The sequence below is a fragment of the Cyprinodon tularosa genome, unplaced genomic scaffold (genome assembly GCF_016077235.1).
Source record: "Cyprinodon tularosa strain WSP-4 unplaced genomic scaffold, ASM1607723v1 ctg384, whole genome shotgun sequence".
Taxonomy (NCBI): Eukaryota; Metazoa; Chordata; class Actinopteri; order Cyprinodontiformes; family Cyprinodontidae; genus Cyprinodon; species Cyprinodon tularosa.
In genome coordinates, this window is record NW_024039101.1 from 411,419 (window position 1) to 431,536 (window position 20,118).

At 40.5% G+C, this 20,118-nt stretch overlaps 1 protein-coding gene across 4 annotated transcripts in view; it reads right to left on the bottom strand.

Annotated features, from left to right (window-relative positions):
• mark4a (MAP/microtubule affinity-regulating kinase 4a) overlaps positions 1-20,118 on the bottom strand; it is a 61,291-nt gene that overhangs the window by 27,127 nt on the left and 14,046 nt on the right. For all 4 annotated transcript variants that reach the window (XM_038297157.1, XM_038297156.1, XM_038297159.1 and 1 more), the window contains exons 3-5: positions 13,006-13,059; positions 4,225-4,273; positions 4,041-4,106 (exon numbers count right to left, since the gene is read on the bottom strand). In XM_038297157.1, coding sequence (XP_038153085.1) covers positions 4,041-4,106; positions 4,225-4,273; positions 13,006-13,059 — 169 coding nt within the window. The remainder of the gene's footprint in view (positions 1-4,040; positions 4,107-4,224; positions 4,274-13,005; positions 13,060-20,118) is intronic.

A 20,118-nucleotide genomic window follows, 5' to 3' on the forward strand; every position in this document is an offset into this window, starting at 1 on the left:
ACAGGCTATTGAAAAACTTTGATAATTTGCTGCTGTAATATTATAGATTTTTTAGAATAAAAAGCTAGCAGATGTGAATAATAAAAAAATAACAGAAATACAATTATAGAGCATTCAGTATTATAAGAAAGCCCACACTGTTTCTGAATAAATACATTATTGTTTGAGTTCTGTTCCGTTTTTGTCTCTTTCCTTGTAAGTATGAAATGTCCCATGCTCCTGAATGCACCATAGCTGTCTGACGCTCGCGAATGCATCACACTGGTCTGTGTAGATGCGCGTTTGATTTTCAGCGGAAGACAAAGCTTTGCAGTTTTAAAACCCACGTCAGCTAATCACTTGTTTATTGTTGTGTGTGAATAACAAGAGACTACAACAAATACATCAGCTTTACTTCGGACAAAATCTTTGGATTTAATGTTGTTCATAACATCGCAGTCTGCTAATCCGTGACCTGTGCTTTAAACCGAAGCCAAGAGTAACGAGTAACGTTTGTTTAAAAAAAATAAGGAATAGAAAGTAAAGATACTTGTGTGAAAATGTAATGAGTAGAAGTCAAAAGTAGGAGGAAAAATAAGTAATGGAGTAAAGTATAGATACCTAAAAAGTGTACTTAAGTACGGTAACGAAGTATTTGTACTTCGTTACTTGACACCTGTGTATATATATACACACACACACATATATACACATATGTTCTTCCGCTTCTGGAGTCAGGTTGCGGGGGTAGCAGCTTCAGTAGGAAGGCCCAGACGCCCCTCTCCACAGCCACTTGGGCCAATTTCTAAGGGAGAGCCCAGACATACTACGGAAAAAACCCATTTCAGCCGCTTGTATCCGGGATCTCGTTCTTTCAGTCATGACCCAAAGCTCATGACCATAGATGAGAATAGGAACGTAGATCGACCGGTAAATCGAGAGCTTTGCTTTTTGGCTCAGCTCTCTCTTCACCACAACAGACCGGTACAGTGCACGCTTCACAGCAGACGCCGCACCAATCGGCCTATCAATCTCCAGCTCCATCTTTCCCATCTTTGTAAACAAGACCCCAAGATACTTAAACTCCTTCACTAGGGGCAGTACATCCTCCCCAAGGCACTCTACCCTTTTCTGGCTCAAGACCATTGTCTCAGATTCGGAGGCACTGATCCTCATCCCGGCTTCTTTACACTCGGCTGCAAACCGCTCCAGTGAGAGCTGTAGATCCCGCCCTGATGAAGCCAATAGAATCACATTATCTGCAAATAACAGAGATGAAATTCTAAGGCCACCAAAACAGATCCCCTCAACACCTTGGCTGAGCCTAGAAATTCTGTCCATAAAAGTTATGCACAGAATTGGTGACAAAGGGCAACCATGGGTCCAACCCTCACTGGAAATGAGTCCGACTTACTGCCGGCAATGCGTCCAGACTCAATGTCCCCCACCTCTCTCGGAACGTGTTCAAAGCTCTGTCGGAGGTAGGAGATAAAGCTCCCTTTCATGGGGGACTCTGCCAGACGGGGGACTCTGCCAGACGTTCCCAGCAAACCCTCACAATACGTTTGGGTGTGTCCTCCCCCACCATCGGAGCCAACTCACCACCAGGTAGTGGTAGGTGGAGAGCTCCGCCCCTCTCTTCACCTGAGTTTCCAAGACATGCAGCCGCAGGTCAGATGAAACAACAACAAAGCCGATCATTGAACTAGGGCTTAGGGTGTCCTGGTGCCAAGAGCACATATGGACACTCTTATGCTTGATCATGGTGTTCGTCATGGACAATCCATGATGAGCATAGAAGTCCAACAACAGAACACCAATCAGGTTCAGGTCAGGTGGGCCATTCCTTTCAACTACGCCTCCCCAGGTCTTATTGTCATTGTCCACATGAGCGATGAAGTGCCCCATATATTATATATATCTATATATATCTAAATATATATAGATAGATATCTATCTATCTATCTATCTATCTATCTATCTATCTATCTATCTATCTATATATATATATATATATATATATATATATATATATATACAGGTGCTGGTCATAAAATTAGAATATCATGAAAAAGTAGATTGATTTCAGTAATTCCATTTAAAAAGTGAAACTTGTATATTATATTCATACATTACATACAAACTCATATATTTCAGATGTTTATTTTGTTTAATTTTGATGATTACAAATGACAACAAATGAAAATCTCAAATTCATCATATCAGAAAATTAGAATATTGTGAAAAGGTTCAAAATTGATGGCCCCTGGTGCCACACTCTAATCAGCTAATTAACTCAAACCACCTGCAAAAGCCTTTAAATGGTCTTTCAGTCTAGTTCTATAGGCTACACAATCATGGGGAAGACTGCTGACTTGACAGTTGTCCAAAAGACGACCATCGACACCTTGCACAAGGAGGGCAAGACACAAAAGGTCATCGCTAAAGAGGCTGGCTGTTCACAGAGCTCAGTGTCCAAGCACATTAATAGAGAGGCGAAGGGAAGGAAAAGATGTGGTCGAAAAAAGTGTACAAGCAAGAGAGATAACCGCACCCTGGAGAGGATTGTGAAACAAAACCCATTCAAAAATGTGGGGGAGATTCACAAAGAGTGGACTGCAGCTGGAGTGAGTGCTTCAAGAACCACCACACACAGACGTATGAAAGACATGGGTTTCTGCTGTCGCATTCCTTGTGTCAAGCCACTCTTGAACCACAGACAGCGTCAGAAGCGTCTTGCCTGGGCTAAAGAGAAACAGGACTGGACTGCTGGTGAGTGGTCCAAAGTCATGTTCTCTGATGAAAGTAAATTTTGCATTTCCTTTGGAAATCAAGGTCCCAGAGTCTGGAGGAAAAGAAGAGAGGCACTTCATCCACGTTGCTTGAAGTCCAGTGTAAAGTTTCCACAGTCAGTGATGGTTTGGGGTGCCATGTCATCTGCTGGTGTTGGTCCATTGTGTTTTCTGAGGTCCAGGGTCAACGCAGCCACATACCAGGAAGTTTTAGAGCACTTCATGCTTCCTGCAGCTGACCAACTTTTTGGAGATGCAGATTTCATTTTCCAACAGGACTTGGCACCTGCACACAGTGCCAAAGCTACCAGTACCTGGTTGAAGGACCATGGTATCCCTGTTCTTAATTGGCCAGCAAACTCTCCTGACCTTAACCCCATAGAAAATCTATGGGGTATTGTGAAGAAGAAGATGCAATACACCAGACCCAACAATTCAGAAGAGCTAAAAGCCACTATTAGAGCAACCTGGGCTATCATAACACCTGAGCAGTGCCACAGACTGATCGACTCCATGCCACGCCGCATTGCTGCAGTAATACAGGCCAAAGGAGGCCCAACTAAATACTGAGTGCTGTACATGCTCATACTTTTCATGTTCATACTTTTCAGTTGGCCAACATTTCTATAAATCCTTTGTTTTTATTGGTCTTCAGTAATATTCTAATTTTCTGATGATGAATTTGAGATTTTCATTTGTTGTCATTTGTAATCATCAAAATTAAACAAAATAAACATCTGAAATATATGAGTTTGTATGTAATGTATGAATATAATATACAAGTTTCACTTTTTAAATGGAATTACTGAAATCAATCTACTTTTTCATGATATTCTAATTTTATGACCAGCACCTGTATAGAGAGAGAGAGAGAGAGAGAGAGAGAGAGAGAGACAGATACAGAGACATTTAAATGGACCCTTAGACCCCTTTTTCCCCTCTTTCCAAATTATTCATTTAGTCTAACTCACAATTATTTTCTAATAGTGTGTAGTGTTTGTATAGATAGTAGGTTCCTAAAATCCTGGATTGTTAGAAATAAAGATATCGTTATTTTAACCTGTAGTAGTTTGTGTTTATTGAACAGCGAATGGTTGACCACTCATCCACATTCTATTTAACCAGCATTCTAACCAGTCATCAGTGCCAGATTATTCTCGAGCCAGTGGTGAGAGTGTTCCAGGGTTACCTGAGTGTTTCTTATTACCTGACCCTGTAACAAGGGATTCAACCATCTCCAACATTTAACACCCAGCCCAAACTACCCACCTCCACTGGCATACTCCATCACTAGGTAAAGGGTCTTTTCCGTCTCTAACACCTCAAACAGCTTCACTGTAGACCAAAACAGAAGGACATTCGGTTGAATAACATGTTAGAATACCTGCTGGCCACACCCATACATACTGCACATATTAAATCAATGCCATAAATGAGACGGGAGGTGCCTTACCTATGTTAGGGTGATTTAAGCCTTTCATGATCCGTACTTCCCGAAAAAGCTGAAAGAGAGGGGGAAAAAAAGAGATGAAACCCAAAGAGTAAGGCTAGGATTGAAGGTTAAGCCTCAGTGGCTCCAAAGTCCCTCCAGACCTCCATCAACTATCAAAATGGTCAAATCTATGTCATTTATTTATATTTATTTATAGTAACAACACAACAACAAAATAAATATTAACAAATTACCCATAAAATATAGTAACATGGAAATATATCTTAGAGGCCAGATCTCATTTGTCTCCCTTGAAAGCCTGCCAGGTCCTAAATATTCATGTTGAAGGAGAGAGACATGAGAAACAATAGCTTTCATTTTTTACATCCCATTCAATTCACTGTTGACATAGACAAACCTGATAACATGGCTCTAAAACTGGGATTATAGAACATTACATTTTTTGTGTGTATTCACAACAATAGACAGAAACACAAACTAATTAAAACGTTTTAAATTATGTAATAAGAATTATTTGCAAATTCTGTTATCCCAAAGTTGAACAGAAGAAACACTTTTCCAAATTGAATTAGTCAACAAAAGTTTCAATAACCTTTTAAAAACCAAGCTTTGCAGTAGGCATAAAACTTCTCAGCTGATTTATCAGGAGGAGAAGCTCCTAGACATCTCTGGGCCTAAAGTAACTGGATCACATTTAGAAGTGGTGAAATCCTGCTGCTGGTTTAAAATGGCAACAACAGAATCAGTCAAAGTGCAGCCAAACTTGAAGCAGCTCTAATGGAGCGCCGTGTCTGGTGTGTGGGACATGCGGCAAAAGCCTGCACATCAGGCTTCATGTAAGCAGCAGCAGCAGTTATCATCACCATAAGCTGTTGTACTCCATTCGGATCTTTGAGCTGACTTCACTAACAGAGCCCGACGTCAACTGTTGCCATGGCAACAAAGGTATTAAAAACCAGCTCTTTTTCGCCGCACTCCAAAGAATGTTGGGATATGTAGTCCTGAAAGCATCTCATCATCTTGATCTTTGCATTAGTTCCCAGCTATAAAGCGGATTCTGATTCATCACAATAATAACAGCTAAGGATTCCTCCAGCTAGCGTCTGACCCTCATTGCTGTTGATTACACAGCAGTCCTGAAACTACAGTGGATGTGCAGAGCTCAGTGCCAATATGGCTCCAACTGCAAATCCTGGCTGCAGTTCAAATCCAGCAGATGGCAACAAACTGAATTAAAAGGAGGTTTTTACTCAGATGTGGTAGAAAATACAAAATGTAGATAGTGTGATCTAATGTCTGAGATATTCCATCAACAGATCTTGGAGAGCAACACAGTAATCTCCAGAATCAGAGATTATCTGATTAGATTTTCCCAATATGCATTTTTACGCCTTTCTTGTTGTTGTATATAATATGCAGAAACCCTTATTTTTTTCCATCTCTTCAGAGTTATAGGCATCAAGTTTATGTAGATTTGGGCAGTTTAATTGTTTCAGACCAAAGAAAATCTCCTGGTTCAAAGAAACATTACATATATAATTATTACTCATAATCTTACTCATACTGTAGAAAATGTTTAGAGCCTCTTTATTTGTTGGTGCTTTAAATAAATATAAGACAGATTTGCAATGCCAAACAATGCCAAAGAGCAGATTAGATTTTTTTATTGACACTAATCCTTTCCTCTTCTTGGCCTCTGATACTAGTGACCTTATGCTGTCGGGGAATTATTCAGGGGTCAGAGTATTCAGTAAATACAACAGAATTTTGTTGTTTTGTAATCCAGATCCTGATTTCATTGTTTTACACTAGAATAGTTAACAGATTTTTGCAGCCACGAACTCTGTTAAAGGAAGAAAATCTTTTTCGACAGCACCATATTTTATGGCCCATAAGACATAGAATTAGACAACTTTTATGGTAATTTTGTATACACAAATACATTTCATTTAGTACAGCTTTCCAGACAGTAAATTAACATTTCCATTTCACTAAGTGCACCAGTGAACAAATTTAAACAGTGTGGGAGAAAAAAACATTTGTCAAAAAATGCATTAATATGGAAATTCAGAGCATTAATATATATGATGCAAATATGCAGTATTGTTTGGTGTTTATAACTGTAAAGTGCCTTGAGATTACATGTGTTGTGAATTGGGGCTATATAAATAAACTGAATTGAACTGAATAAGTGTAATGCTTAGTGTAATGTTACAGGCTCAGGACATGCAGCCCTGGCATGGAAATGTCTTTTATGGAAGGAAGAGGAGCCCCCATAATCCTCTCTGCTGTTCTCACCACTCTTCTCACTTTCTTCCAGTCTGAGGCGCTGCAGCCTCCACACAGTGACACAGCTGGTCAGACCGCTCTCTATGGGGCTTCTGTAGAATGTGGGGAGGATGGGTGGGGGCAGGTGGGCTCTCCTCCTCAGTAAGTACAAGCACTTCTGTGCCCTTTTGACCAGTGAGGAGGTGTTTACAGTCCAGGTGAGGTTGACTGTGATGTGCACCCCCAGGAATTTGGTGCTGTTGACCATCTCTACAGCTGAGCTGTTGATGACCAGTGTGGTTAGACCGGTTCTTCCTGAAGTCAACAATTATCTTTTTCGTCTTCTTCACATTCAGGATCATGGGAGGGGTGCTGCTCTGAATCGTTGATGGTCTAAAGTGTTTCCACCTCAAGTTGCAAAGTTCACGTTGGTCTAAATGAGGAATACAGTTAGCCCGGTTAAAATCCTCAGCGATGATGAAAATGCCCTTGTGTGTGCAGATTGGAGCTTAGAGATTGCCTGGTATAGAATCTTCATAGCCTCTTTTGTATTAGCGCAGGGTGGCACATATACAGCAGTAATGCTAACCACACTAAATTCTCCTGGCAGTTAACAGTAGTGTTGCCAGCTCAGCGACGTTGTTGCTTTATTTAGCAACTTTTCAGACCCCTCCAGCGACTCTTTTTCAAAAAAGCAACTAGCGACAAATCTAGCGACTTTTCTGCCATGGGGCTCCTCCCCCGTCCCAACCTCGTCACTCTCAGCTCTGCAGTCAGAGCCACAGCATGTTTACCCTCAGCGTCCAGACTGCAAATGAGCCGATTGCATGCGCTGGGATTGATGGCGCAGGTTGATCACGCTGGAGTCAGCTCCCTCAGTTGCTGAACCTGCCATAGAGAACCTCAACCAACATGATGATGACCCACTCTTTCTGTGAGCAGGCAAGCACAGACTGTGTGTGGGGAGGAAAATCTTAGTAGTTAAAAAAAAAACAATAATTGCCATTATTTGCTCACATTGTCATTGATTCTTTGTAGTCTTTTTTGTTCCATTTAAATTGTTAATGTTAATGTTATGTAAAAAATTGTATGGTTCCAAATGTTCATGTTTTACCATGCTTTTTAAGCTCCTTAGTGGACCACAAGGCAAAAAAGAAAAAGTAAAGAAAAAAAAAAAGGTTCAGTGACTTCTAGTGACTTATAGCACAGCCAATAGCTACTGTCTTTACTGAGGAGTTGGCAACACTGGTTAACAGTCAGAAACTGGATGTCTGGATGATGGCGCAGCAGTTACTGTTTGAGTCAGAGATTATCCATTTTGTTATCCAGTGAGCGTATATTAGAAAGCAGGATTGATGTAAAGGTGGCCTAAAAAGGTTTTCTACTTAGCTTCACTGTTAGCCCACCTCTGCAGCGCCTCTTACGCTGCCTTGCGCACCCTGCTCCTTTTGTTGTTTACACTCGTCCGAAGCACTCCACGGCTTTTTAAATGGTCAAGAATGGCTGTATTTAAGAGTCCAGAAATTACATTTTATGACCAAAGCTCCAGCAGTCGCTAGTTGTCATAGATGCAGGATTGATGCCTAATTTGTAGCGTTCTAATCTGTGTATTTTGTGTATTTCTCTGGAGCTGTAACAAGCGGCTGCCTTAAGGCACAACCATCTTGGAAAGCTTCGTGGATCAGTCCTTAGTGAACAATCATCTTTTGATCCTTTTTGAAGCTGATTCTTATCTCTCTTCAAGGATTTAAATAAAATTATAAAAACACAAGAAGAGCAAAAGCTATCTGTTTTAGGCTTCCTGTCTAAAAACACAGAAATTATAGTTTATTTCTATTAATTTGTCTGTGCTTCCAGAAGTCTTTTTTTAAAGGAGTCATATTCCCTCTACAATTTCCACCTCCAAGAGTTGTTTTCAATGCCGTTTGTTTGTCTTTGAGCAGGATCATTTGAAATATTATGGACAGATTTAATTGACATTTTTACCATGTGTGCCTCATGCTAAGAAACTATATTTTTTATTTTCTTGATGATGATCCAGATCATAATCCGGAAAGGATTTTTTTAAAAAGTGTTCTTTAACATTATTTTGCAGCACAAGAGAGTCCCCCCAAAACCAGAAGGTGGCATCAGTGACTGCTGATAGCTTTTGGTCTGGATCTCCTAGTCAAACAAGAAAGCAGAGAGAAGGGCAAATGAAGAAGGTGAGCGCAGAACAAACACCAGTGGCTGCAGACACATGCTGTTCCTTACCTACGAACTCATAAAAGGGTGTTAAGGACATTTTTACCAGAGGTGCATCTCATGACAAAATAAACTGAGTGTACAAACAAAACAGTTAGCAGCTGTTGCAGTTTTTCTACATATAACCTTGAAAACATCAACAAAAACATGGTGATCTTATGCTTGGTTCAGATGTCTCTTTACAGTAAGGCATTGGAAGACAGTTGGACTTTATTGTTTAGCTGTCTATTTCCACCAACTGGCTTTCTGACAGTTCTGCACTACTGCCACCTCACCCAGTTCGGAATATTATTTAGGCTCAAAAATGGCTATTTAAATTCTGTCAGGTTGGACCCTTGGTGTATCTAACATTGTTTTATCATAATCAAACAGTTTGAAAAGCGATGCAGAATATTTTTCTGTGTTATTACTAATTTAAGCACCTAAAAGGTGCTGAGAATGGGTCACAGTAACCAGTTGACTACCTAAGGTTATTATCACCTTGATCTAGACTCGGAGACACAATAATAATAAAAAAAAACAACTATAATCTATAAGGTTATGTGTTCCAGTCAGGGCCAATGAAGTCAGAAACCAGTTTATTGTTACATCTTTCCATAAAAGCCCAAAACAGGGTAATCAGAGCTGAACAGATGCTGGTCAACTAAGGGTGGTAAAGGTTGTATTAAAGGCACACTATGCAACATTTTTCAGTTAATTAATGTGTTCCATAACGTTATGGATGATTAAATGAGTAATTTCAGGTTGAACAAAGGTATTCTCGGCCGCCCTGGTGGTCTGTGGGGGAAATACTGCACTTGCAACTGCAGGAGCACCGACCCGCACCCACAGGCTCAGAAGTCTCGTGAGAGTCAGTCTTGCTTTACGGCGAGAACTGCTACACGCCTCCAGTTAAAAGCATTCTCGTTGCTAGCACTGTGGCAATCTTTGTGCAGTTATGCTACGTTCACGCAGCAAAAGCAGCAAAATCGCGTCTGCTGCTTCCTTTTTGCTGCTTGTACCAGTTAGTTCTGACGCACGGCTGAAGCTGCTCTGGCTGCGCGGTGCAAAAGTGTGTCTGAGGCGCGTTGGGCGGAGCTTCACTATCCTTTCTCTGCCTTGCAGCTATATTTGCTGTGATCAGTGGGAATAAAGTAGTTTTAATATGTGTTTAAGTGAGAAAATACACCTGAAAACGTAATCAGTGCCGTCAGTTCATTCAGATTATTATCCTGCCTTCAATATTTTTTTCTGTCGGAGCCGCTCAGACCTCCACATACCAGGGATGCGCCGACAGTATGGATCCCTTCATCAGCAGCGATTCACCGCGGCAGCTGGTAGGTGTTTTTCATCTAAATTATTCAAACTGCATATTCTGCCGGCAGATTTCTGCATTTTAAGTTAATTTAGGCGTCAATAAACTGTTTAAGAGGAGTGATCATCAGCGCTGTGTCTCTCTCCCTGCGTTAAACGCACCCGACGCGCTGCTTCAGCTGCTCAGACGTGCTGCGCCTGCCACTCAAAACGTGCCGCGAGACCTTTTGCTGTATGGCTGCCATATTGCTGCGCCTTGACGCGTGTCAACCATTGACTTTGCATGTAAACTCGCTGCTTCTGTCGCGCCAGCTACGTCCAGTGTGAACGCAGCATTAGTCATTCGCTGCTAAGCTCAAAACAACCGCGCCTGGCTTGACGGAGAAACCAGGAGAACAGCTGAGCATATTTACGACAGTGCACTTTTACTTTCGCCCTCTGGGGGGAGCCTCTTTGGAAAATCAACACCGGTTGCATAGTGTACCTTTAATGATCCTTCAGTAAACAAAGCTACCGTCTTTCTACTTTGCTTTCAATGCAATCACACACAGGGACAAAATGTAGCCAATGACACTGAAACTCATTCAGTTTTTATGTTTTCTATTGTTCTTGCTGTGTCTGTCACTGTGACAATGAAACAACTTAATTCTACTTTCTTTGAATCTTTTAAACATGCGTTAAAGAAATACCAACTCTAAACATTACAGTAATGTCAAATAGGGCTTGGGATCATACTGTTCCAGTACTGATCACCACATAGTCATATTCCCATCACAGTAACCTTGGGATATTTGGTGCATCCTGGTCAGCTTCCCACACCACAGCAGCATTTATTGATAAAAACCATCACAAAAGAACATTTAGCAAAGGTTATGGGACACAATTTTCATTTGGACATACACTTATTAGATCTCCACTCTAGAGCTGTTAGCAACAACCACAGAGACAACTTCTCCAATCAGTCAGGATCCATACAATGATATTTGCACTGATTTAAAAAGCTGCACGTAGCAGCCATTCAGAATGTTCGGTCCCAATCAAATGCCAGCCGAATGACAGCCCACTTCCCTCCAACTCCCAGCAAAATCCCCTCTAATTTCCAGCCAATGGAGTTTTTTTTTATAGTTTTTTACTCAGACTCCACCGTTTCACTGAATTTTTGTACAAATATTGATGTTTAAAAAATAATTGTAGGAGACCAGCCAAAGACCCATCAAGTAAAGTGGAAAAATTTTGAATGGCTTCTACTGTAGGTTCAATTTCATGATCTCCTTAGCAAGGCACTTGACCCGAAGGTTGCATCGGTTTGCTATCGACGCATGCGTCTGAGGGGGGGATTGAATGTGACTTTGATATAAAGCATCAAGCCATCAGCAGAGGTTTAAAAAGTATTCATGTTTATTACTAAAGTAGAAATATAACTCCTACTGTTTAAAAACACTTTTGTAGAAGTTAGAGTATCAACGTAAGCTTTTTACTCAAGTAAAAGTGTAAAAGTACCAGTTTTAAAACTATTTAAAGTATGAAATTGAAATTAACGCAGGAAAAATATATGTTATGTACAGCTGCTTTAAACCTTATACTGGTTAGTGTTCTTGCCTATTAAATAAACATTTGTTCTAAAATTCTGGATAATAACTTCGTTTTACTCAACTTTCTTAGTTTTGTAACTAATGGCAAAAGTATCAAATTAACCTTTGCATCATCCTGAAAACAATTTATTTCGGTATGTGATGCTGGTGCAAATCAGTGCAGTACCGAGTTCAACCGCAAAGAAATGTATTGTCTGGATGGAACTAATTATTTTGATGGCTTTTTTTTTTTTTTTATATCAACAGCCCATAATGAAAATGAGCTTAAATGAAACAAATGTAGAGAGTAGAAAGTGGAGATAATTGCAAAAAGAAGTGTAAGGAGTAGAAGTAAAAAGTGATCTAAAAATAATTATTCAAGTAAAGTAAAGATAGCCAAAATTTCTATTTAAGTAAGGAAACAAAGTATTTGTACTGTTACTTGACACCTCTGGCTATCAGGAAGACCATAAAACGCTGCAAAGATTCAGTCAGTTAGTATCTGGTTTGCAAAAAAAGTTTGATTCTAAACCTAGAATATCTATACCAAAATGTCTTAATTGAGAGCAAAGAGGAACAAAGTTGAATGTCTTGTTTGTTTGATATTTAAAACTTCTTCAGATACTGATTGTTCAGACCAGACTACATTCTGGAAGACATTGGATTGGTTCTGACTGCTTTACCAACTCTGATATATGCAGCTGCACAAGGAGAAACTGGAGCAACAGGGGGCTAGGATGGAAACACCTTAGCCATAATGTTCCAGTCAAAGTTCCACATATTTAAGGAAGAAGTAGATGAAGACAGAACCAGAGAGAGTAAGAGAAGCCGAAAGTTAGACATAGATGAATGGTAGGGTGGGGGTTAGGCTTTCAGGTGTGTTGGACATCCAGCCCGGGTCTCATGCTTGACATCTCTGTCAATAAGGAGACAGAGCAGGAACCTAGATCAGACCTTCCTGTCGCAACATGTCTCATCTTCCTACGGAAGCAGTGACAGATCCAAACCTGAACACCTCTACAACATGTTCTCCTCCATCGTCCATGAACACGTGTTTCACAGGAGACACACAGAGGCAGAGGAAAGCATGGGTTCCAGGATGAGTCAGCCCTGTCTCAGGGCAGAGATTACCCAAAAGAGAGAGAGAATAGGTGGAGCAGAGGTCTCCTCCAGCTCATGTCCAGGCCCTAGCATCTGCCAGTCTACATCATGTCTCCTGAGTCCCTCCCCCTGCATCAACATCAGCTGCCTGCTCCTGTTGGCCCTCTTCCCAACATCTCCAATCATTGTCCTGTTTTTCAGTAATTAGAACCAAATGCTGGATAAACAAAATGAGACAGGACAGCCTCTTTTCTTCTGCTACTTCCTGAAATAACAGTTTAGAAAAGACGTAGAAGGAACTAACCTTTGTTAGACTAGTAGGATTCAACTGGGTTTTGTCAATGATCTTTATAGCAACCTGTAAGAGATCAGACAGAAAGAAAAATTATCAATTTCTGGACAACAAAATGATTCGAAAAGTAAATAGATTTCAGCAAAAACTATAAAGAGAGTGTTGGCCTAGTGGGTTAGAGCAGTGAGTTTGTGCTCTGAGAAGGTTGCAAGTCCCCAAAGGCTCCAGACTAGGTTCCTGAGCAAAACCCTTAATCCTACACTGCCTCCCAACTGCCACACAATGGCAGCCCACTGCTCACCAAGTGGATGGGTCAAATGCAGAGAGTGAATTTCCCCACTGTGGGACAATAAAGGGATTTCTAATTATTTTTAAAGAATTGATCTAGTAAATTTATCAGCTGGACATCTGTTTATCTCTCTCTCAATATTTCCAAAGTTAATTCTACAAACCATAATGTGACTTTATGTGTGAAGTGGGAGGAAGATCTGACAGAGAATCTCTGATGTTTAAATGATAAACTTGTACGGTTAGCTGTGGATGTATATTTATGTATCCCTCCTGACTTAACAGTTTTTCCAACATTACAGCTGGAAGCAGGTATTCTTCCTACCTCACCTTTCCTACCCTTCCTTTCTGGAAATATCATGCACTACACTTTAGTCAATAATTTACTTAATATTATAATATTTCTACTAATACATACATGAAATTGATATAGTTGCTATTTCTTTCTATTTGTGTAGAAGATTCCTAGATGACTTGCAGATACGTTTTCTTATTTTCCCAAAAACACCCTAAATAAAAAAGCATTAATTCTGTATTAAGAATTCTGAATTGTAGCACACTGAAATAAATTATTATTATAAACTACTACTATTTTTCTTTATTTATTGTTAATATAAATCAATATAAATGTAGAATAAGTTCAAACATTTCACCAAAATGTCACTGCTCCCAGCCTCTGTTTTAGAAAGGAACTGCTGGTTAGGTTCCCATGGCATTGACCTGATGAAAATAACCATTTGAACCCCATCATTTTATAATATTTAGGAACAGATTAATTAACATAAAAATAAACTCAAAATAGAACATAAAGAATTTGAAAGAGTGTCTGAAACCAAATGTCTCGATGTAATAATTTAGGAAAACTGCACTTGGAAGAAACATATTAAACATATTAATATCTATCTATATATATATATATATATATATATATATATATATATATATATATATATATATATTTCTCTCTCTCTCTATATATATATACATATATATATATATATATATATATATATATACATATATATATATATATATATATATATATATATATATATATATATATATATATAGAAAGCGAGCTAAGATCCTATGGGACTTCAAGATCCAGACTGACAAACAGGTGATGGCTAACCAACCAGACATCGTGTTGATCGACAAACAGCAGAAGAAGGCAGTAGTGATAGATGTGGCAATCCCAAGCGACAGCAACATCAAGAAGAAAGAACACGAGAAGCTTGAGAAATACCAAGGACTGAAGGAGGAGCTAGAAAAGATGTGGAAAGTAAGAGCAGCAGTGGTGCCAGTGGTAATTGGAGCACTGGGGGCTGTGACCCCCAAACTGGGAGAGTGGCTACAGCAGATTCCAGGTAAAGGTATTTTTATCCTGTGCGGGCAGTGCTTTTATTTTATTTTATTTACTTTTATTTATTTTTGTTATTTTATCTTTTTGAGCAGCACTTTGGAAACCTTGTGTTTATTTAAACTGTGCTATATAAATAAAGTGGATTAGATTGGATTGGATAAAACATCAGAGGTCTCTGTCCAGAAGAGCGCAGTCCTAGGAACAGCTAAGATACTGCGCAGAACCCTCCAACTCCCAGGCCTCTGGTAGAGGACCCGAGCTTGAGGATGACACATACCACCCCACGAGGGGTGAGAAAACAGGTTTTTTTTTTTTTTTTTTTATATTTATATATATATATTTATATATATATATGTCCATACACACAAACTTTTTTTAGTTCTATACAAAGATAAATATTGTCAAAGTCAATCATCATGATATACCTTTCCAGTTTCTTAACCCACATGCCGTGTGGCTGCAGGTTTTCGTTCCAACCAAGCAATAGCACACTAGACACCATTTATCTCATCAACTGAGTCCAGTCTTAACATGATGACTTGATGAGATAAATGGTGTCTAGTGTGCTATTGCTTGGTTGGAAAGAAAACCTGCAGCCACACGGCATGTGGGTTAAGAAACTGGAAACCAAAATGACAAAAACTACTTTTTACCCACTAATAACAGCAAATATAGCAAAGCCGCTCTCTACCATTGGCCATTGGAGCAGCTCGTTTCCATTCACTGAACTATTTCAACTGATAAAATAAACTTTATTTATCAGATTCCCTGTTTATCCTGTTGTGTCCATGTGGGTTAAGAAACTGGAAACCAACATGACAAAAACTACTTTTTACCCACTGGCCTGCTATCTGGCTCATCAGAGAGGACATAGGCTGTGTCCGTACGTCTGCCCCAATCACTATATAGTGGTTAAGCCATTTTTAATGAGTTCTCAAATGTCTAGTGAAAGAAAAAGTAGTGGACACAAAATTTCCCACAATGCACCTTAAAAAGTAGTTATCATCCATGGTCACTAGACCAGCAGACGATCTGGGAGATATTTTAGAACTATACACTATAACCAGAACGTTTGTCCTGAGCTGCCTTCCAGCCTGCTGGGTTCTTTGCAGTGGCGGCTGGCCATTAGAGGGTGCTAGGGCCCCACCCCACCCAATGACCCTGATTAAGACATAAAAAAAAATATATATATATATATATATATATATACAGTGGTGTGAAAAAATGTTTGCCCCCTTCCTCATTTCCTGTTTTTTTGCACGTTTGTCACACTTAAGTGTTTCGGAACATCAAACCAATTTAAACAATAGTCAAGAACAACACAAGTAAACACAAAATGCAATTTGTAAATGAAGGTGTTTATTATTAAAGGAGAAAAAAATCCAAACCATCATGGCCCTGTGTGAAAAAGTGATTGCCCCCTAAACCTAATAACTGGTTGGGCCACCCTTAGCAGCAACAACTGCAACCAAGCGTTTGCGATAACTTGCAATGAGTCTTTTACAGCGTTCTGGAGGAATTTTGGCCCACTCATCTTTGCAGACTTTTAGAGATAATTGGAATCAAAGATACTAGTAGAGGCCAGAAATGCAAACATTTTCAGAAATTTTCCAAATAAGTTTCCTCTAGAACCACTGCTCCAATCCGGCTGATATGGGAACCGGAACCACACATGAGGCCTTCCTCTGTTTCAGCTGCCTTCTCACCTGCATTGGTGTTACTGTGAGGGGGGAGGAAGGCACGACTAGAGGTGTGGATGGGTCGGGGGTTGGTGGGAGTGGCGGCGGTGGGGGGGAAAGGTCTCTGGGGGGCTGGTGGTTGAAAGTGTGTGGAGAGTTGAGAGCAGGGAGGGGAGTCAAACCGGGTGAAGAAGCTGTTTAACTCATCTGCAAAATTGGTGTAGGCACAATGCTCTCCACACAGAAGGTCATGTAGTCAGTGATGCATTCAGTCAGGCTGTTGAACATGCTCCAGTCTGTGGTGCTGAAACAATACCTCAGCTCCTCAGTGGTGTCATCCGACCAAACTTTCACTGACTGTGCAATTGTCCTTCTCACCAGTGGAATGTAATGTGGGGCAGGTAGACAAGGTTGTGATCTGAACGACCCAGCGGGGGGAGGGGGGCAGAGGTGTATGCATCCTTAACATTTGCATAAAAAAGGTCCAGCCTTTTATTGTTCCTGGTTGCGTGACGTATTGTGTGAGCATGGGGAGAGTGGAGCAGAGTGAAGAAGTCTGTTCTAACAAATCTACCGGTAACAATAAAGACATATTGTTTAAACATAAATCCTTATTTATTGATTATTGGTTTAATAATAACATTATTTTGGTTGACCAATTATTTAACAAAGAGGGTCTTCTTTACTCTTATAAAGAGTTTCTAGAAGAATACAAAATTCCTATGTCTCCTATAGATTATGCCTAAGTCTTTGGAGCAATTTCTTCTGGTATTTGCATGTTATTTATCCTCTAAAACAAAACAAACACACATACTATATATATATATATATATATATATATATATATATATATATATACACTATATTGCCAAAAGTATTTGCTCACCCATCCAAATTATTGGAATCAGGTGTTCCAATCACTTCCATGGCCACAGGTGTATAAATTCAAGCACCTAGGCATGCAGACTGTTTTTACAAACATTTGTGAAAGAATGGGTCGCTCTCAGGAGCTCAGTGAATTCCAGCGTGGAACTGTGATAGGATGCCACCTGTGCAACAAATCCAGTCGTGAAATTTCCTCGCTCCTAAATATTCCACAGTCAACTGTCAGCTGTATTATAAGAAAATGGAAGTGTTTGGGAACGACAGCAACTCAGCCACGAAGAGGTAGGCCACGTAAACTGACGGAGCGGGGTCAGCGGAGGCTGACGCGCATAGTGCGAAGAGGTCGCCAACTTTCTGCAGAGTCAATCACTACAGACCTCCAAACTTCATGTGGCCTTCAGATTAGCTCAAGAACAGTGCGCAGAGAGCTTCATGGAATGGGTTTCCATGGTCGAGCAGCTGCATCCAAGCCATACATCACCAAGTGCAATGCAAAGCGTCGGATGCGGTGGTGTAAAGCACGCCGCCACTGGACTCTAGAGCAGTGGAGACGCGTTCTCTGGAGTGACGAATCGCGCTTCTCCATCTGGCAATCTGATGGACGGGTCTGGGTTTGGCGGTTGCCAGGAGAACGGTACTTGTCTGACTGCATTGTGCCAAGGGTAAAGTTTGGTGGAGGGGGGATTATGGTGTGAGGTTGTTTTTCAGGAGCTGGGCTTGGCCCCTTAGTTCCAGTGAAAGGAACTCTGAATGCTTCAGCATACCAAGACATTTTGGACAATTCCATGCTCCCAACTTTGTGGGAACAGTTTGGAGCTGGCCCCTTCCTCTTCCAACATGACTGTGCACCAGTGCACAAAGCAAGGTCCATAAAGACATGGATGACAGAGTCTGGTGTGGATGAACTTGACTGGCCTGCACAGAGTCCTGACCTCAACCCGATAGAACACCTTTGGGATGAATTAGAGCGGAGACTGAGAGCCAGGCCTTCTCGTCCAACATCAGTGTGCGACCTCACAAATGCGCTTCTGGAAGAATGGTCAAAAATTCCCATAAACACACTCCTAAACCTTGTGGACAGCCTTCCCAGAAGAGTTGAAGCTGTTCTAGCTGCAAAGGGTGGACCGACGTCATATTGAACCCTATGGATTAGGAACGGGATGTCACTTAAGCTCATATGTGAGTCAAGGCAGGTGAGCAAATACTTTTGGCAATATAGTGTATATATATATATATATATATATATAATTTTTTTTTTTTTAACTCTAGCCCAGGGGCCCCCATCCTGACTCCAGCCCAGGGGCCCCCATCCTCCTAAATCCGGCCCTGCATACTGGAATACATTTGTGCAAAACATTGACTGGAAGAAGGTCTGGCTCTTACCCAACCGATGTTTGCTGACCACCAAAATTAAAGCAATATCATTTAAAAATAATTCATAAGTTTTACCCGTCTAATGATCATATTGTCAAAAAATTAAAAAAAGACATTGAAGTATTGTGGGATGGGAGTCAGTATTAGTAACGATCACGTGATTGGGACAGTACAGTATTAAACACTAACGGGAGCAGACGGGAGCGGGAGCAAACCAATAATAACAAAAAAAAACTAGGATCGATGCCAAAAAATAAAATTAAATAGAAAGAAAAAAAATCCAGTACTGGCGCGGCGCCGCCATTTTGTAGTTTTTTTCCTTGAAGCCTACACCATAATGCGAGTCAAAAAAACTACACGACCCAAAAACCATCACTGCTTCCGGAGCGGGATGGGACAGGAGTGAAAATCCACTCTAGTCTGAAACTTGTTTACCACGCTTTGGAAACGCACAGCACGATCACGTGACCAAACTCCCGCGGCAGATAATAAAGTCTTAAACTCCCTGAGAGTAATTCCTCATCTGGGCTGCATATCTGCTGCTTCACGTGAACATGATCCGAGCCGCACCATCTCTCATTCACAAACACCGCCAGACCATGACACATATAATATGGAATAGGGTAAATACAATTATAAAAATATCTAAACACTGTGGCTATAAGGCATGCAATATAATAAACCTATATATACAGTAAGATAAAAATGTAGAATGATAATCCCTATCGTCTAATGTAATAAAAAAGTGATTTAAAAAAAAATTTGAAAAATATTTGTCCATAGCTGGGATTGAACACTCAACCTTCAAAGCTGCACTCCACTCCCTCTACACTCTACACCAACAGCCCAGAACGTGTACAGCTCATTCCAGTTTCCTAATTGACCTATCTACTGCTGACTCATAGGACGCCGAAATGGACTCAGACTGCCACCTAGTGGCTATAGTAGTCACATGTTTTTCACACAATATGTGAAACAGGCGGAGCGTGAGTGAAGTGTCCATTTCCAACCAGCGCCCACTGTAATTCAGTTACATTAGAGGGTTTTCGAGCATGAACGGCCTTTTTAAGGTCATACCACAACATCTCAATAGGATTCAAGTCAGGACTTTGGCTAGGCCACTCCAAAGTCTTTATTTTGTTTTTCTTCAGCCATTCAGTGGTGGACTTGCTGGTGTGTTTAGGATCATTGTCCTGCTGCAGAACCCAAGTTCGTTTCAGCTTGAGTTCACAAACAGATGGTCGGACATTCTCCTTCAGGATCTTTTGGTAGACAGCAGAATTCATAGTTCCATTTATCACAGCTAGTCTTCCAGGTCCTGACGCAGCAAAACAGCCCCAGACCATCACGCTTCCACCACCATATTTTACTGTTGGTATAGTGTTCTTTTTCTGAAATGCAGTGTTCCCTTTGCGCCAGATGTAATGGGACACACACCTTCCAAAGAGTTCCACTTTTGTCTCATCAGTCCACAGAATGTTTTCCCAAAAGTCTTGGGGATCATCAAGACGTGTTTTGGAAAAATTGAGACGAGCT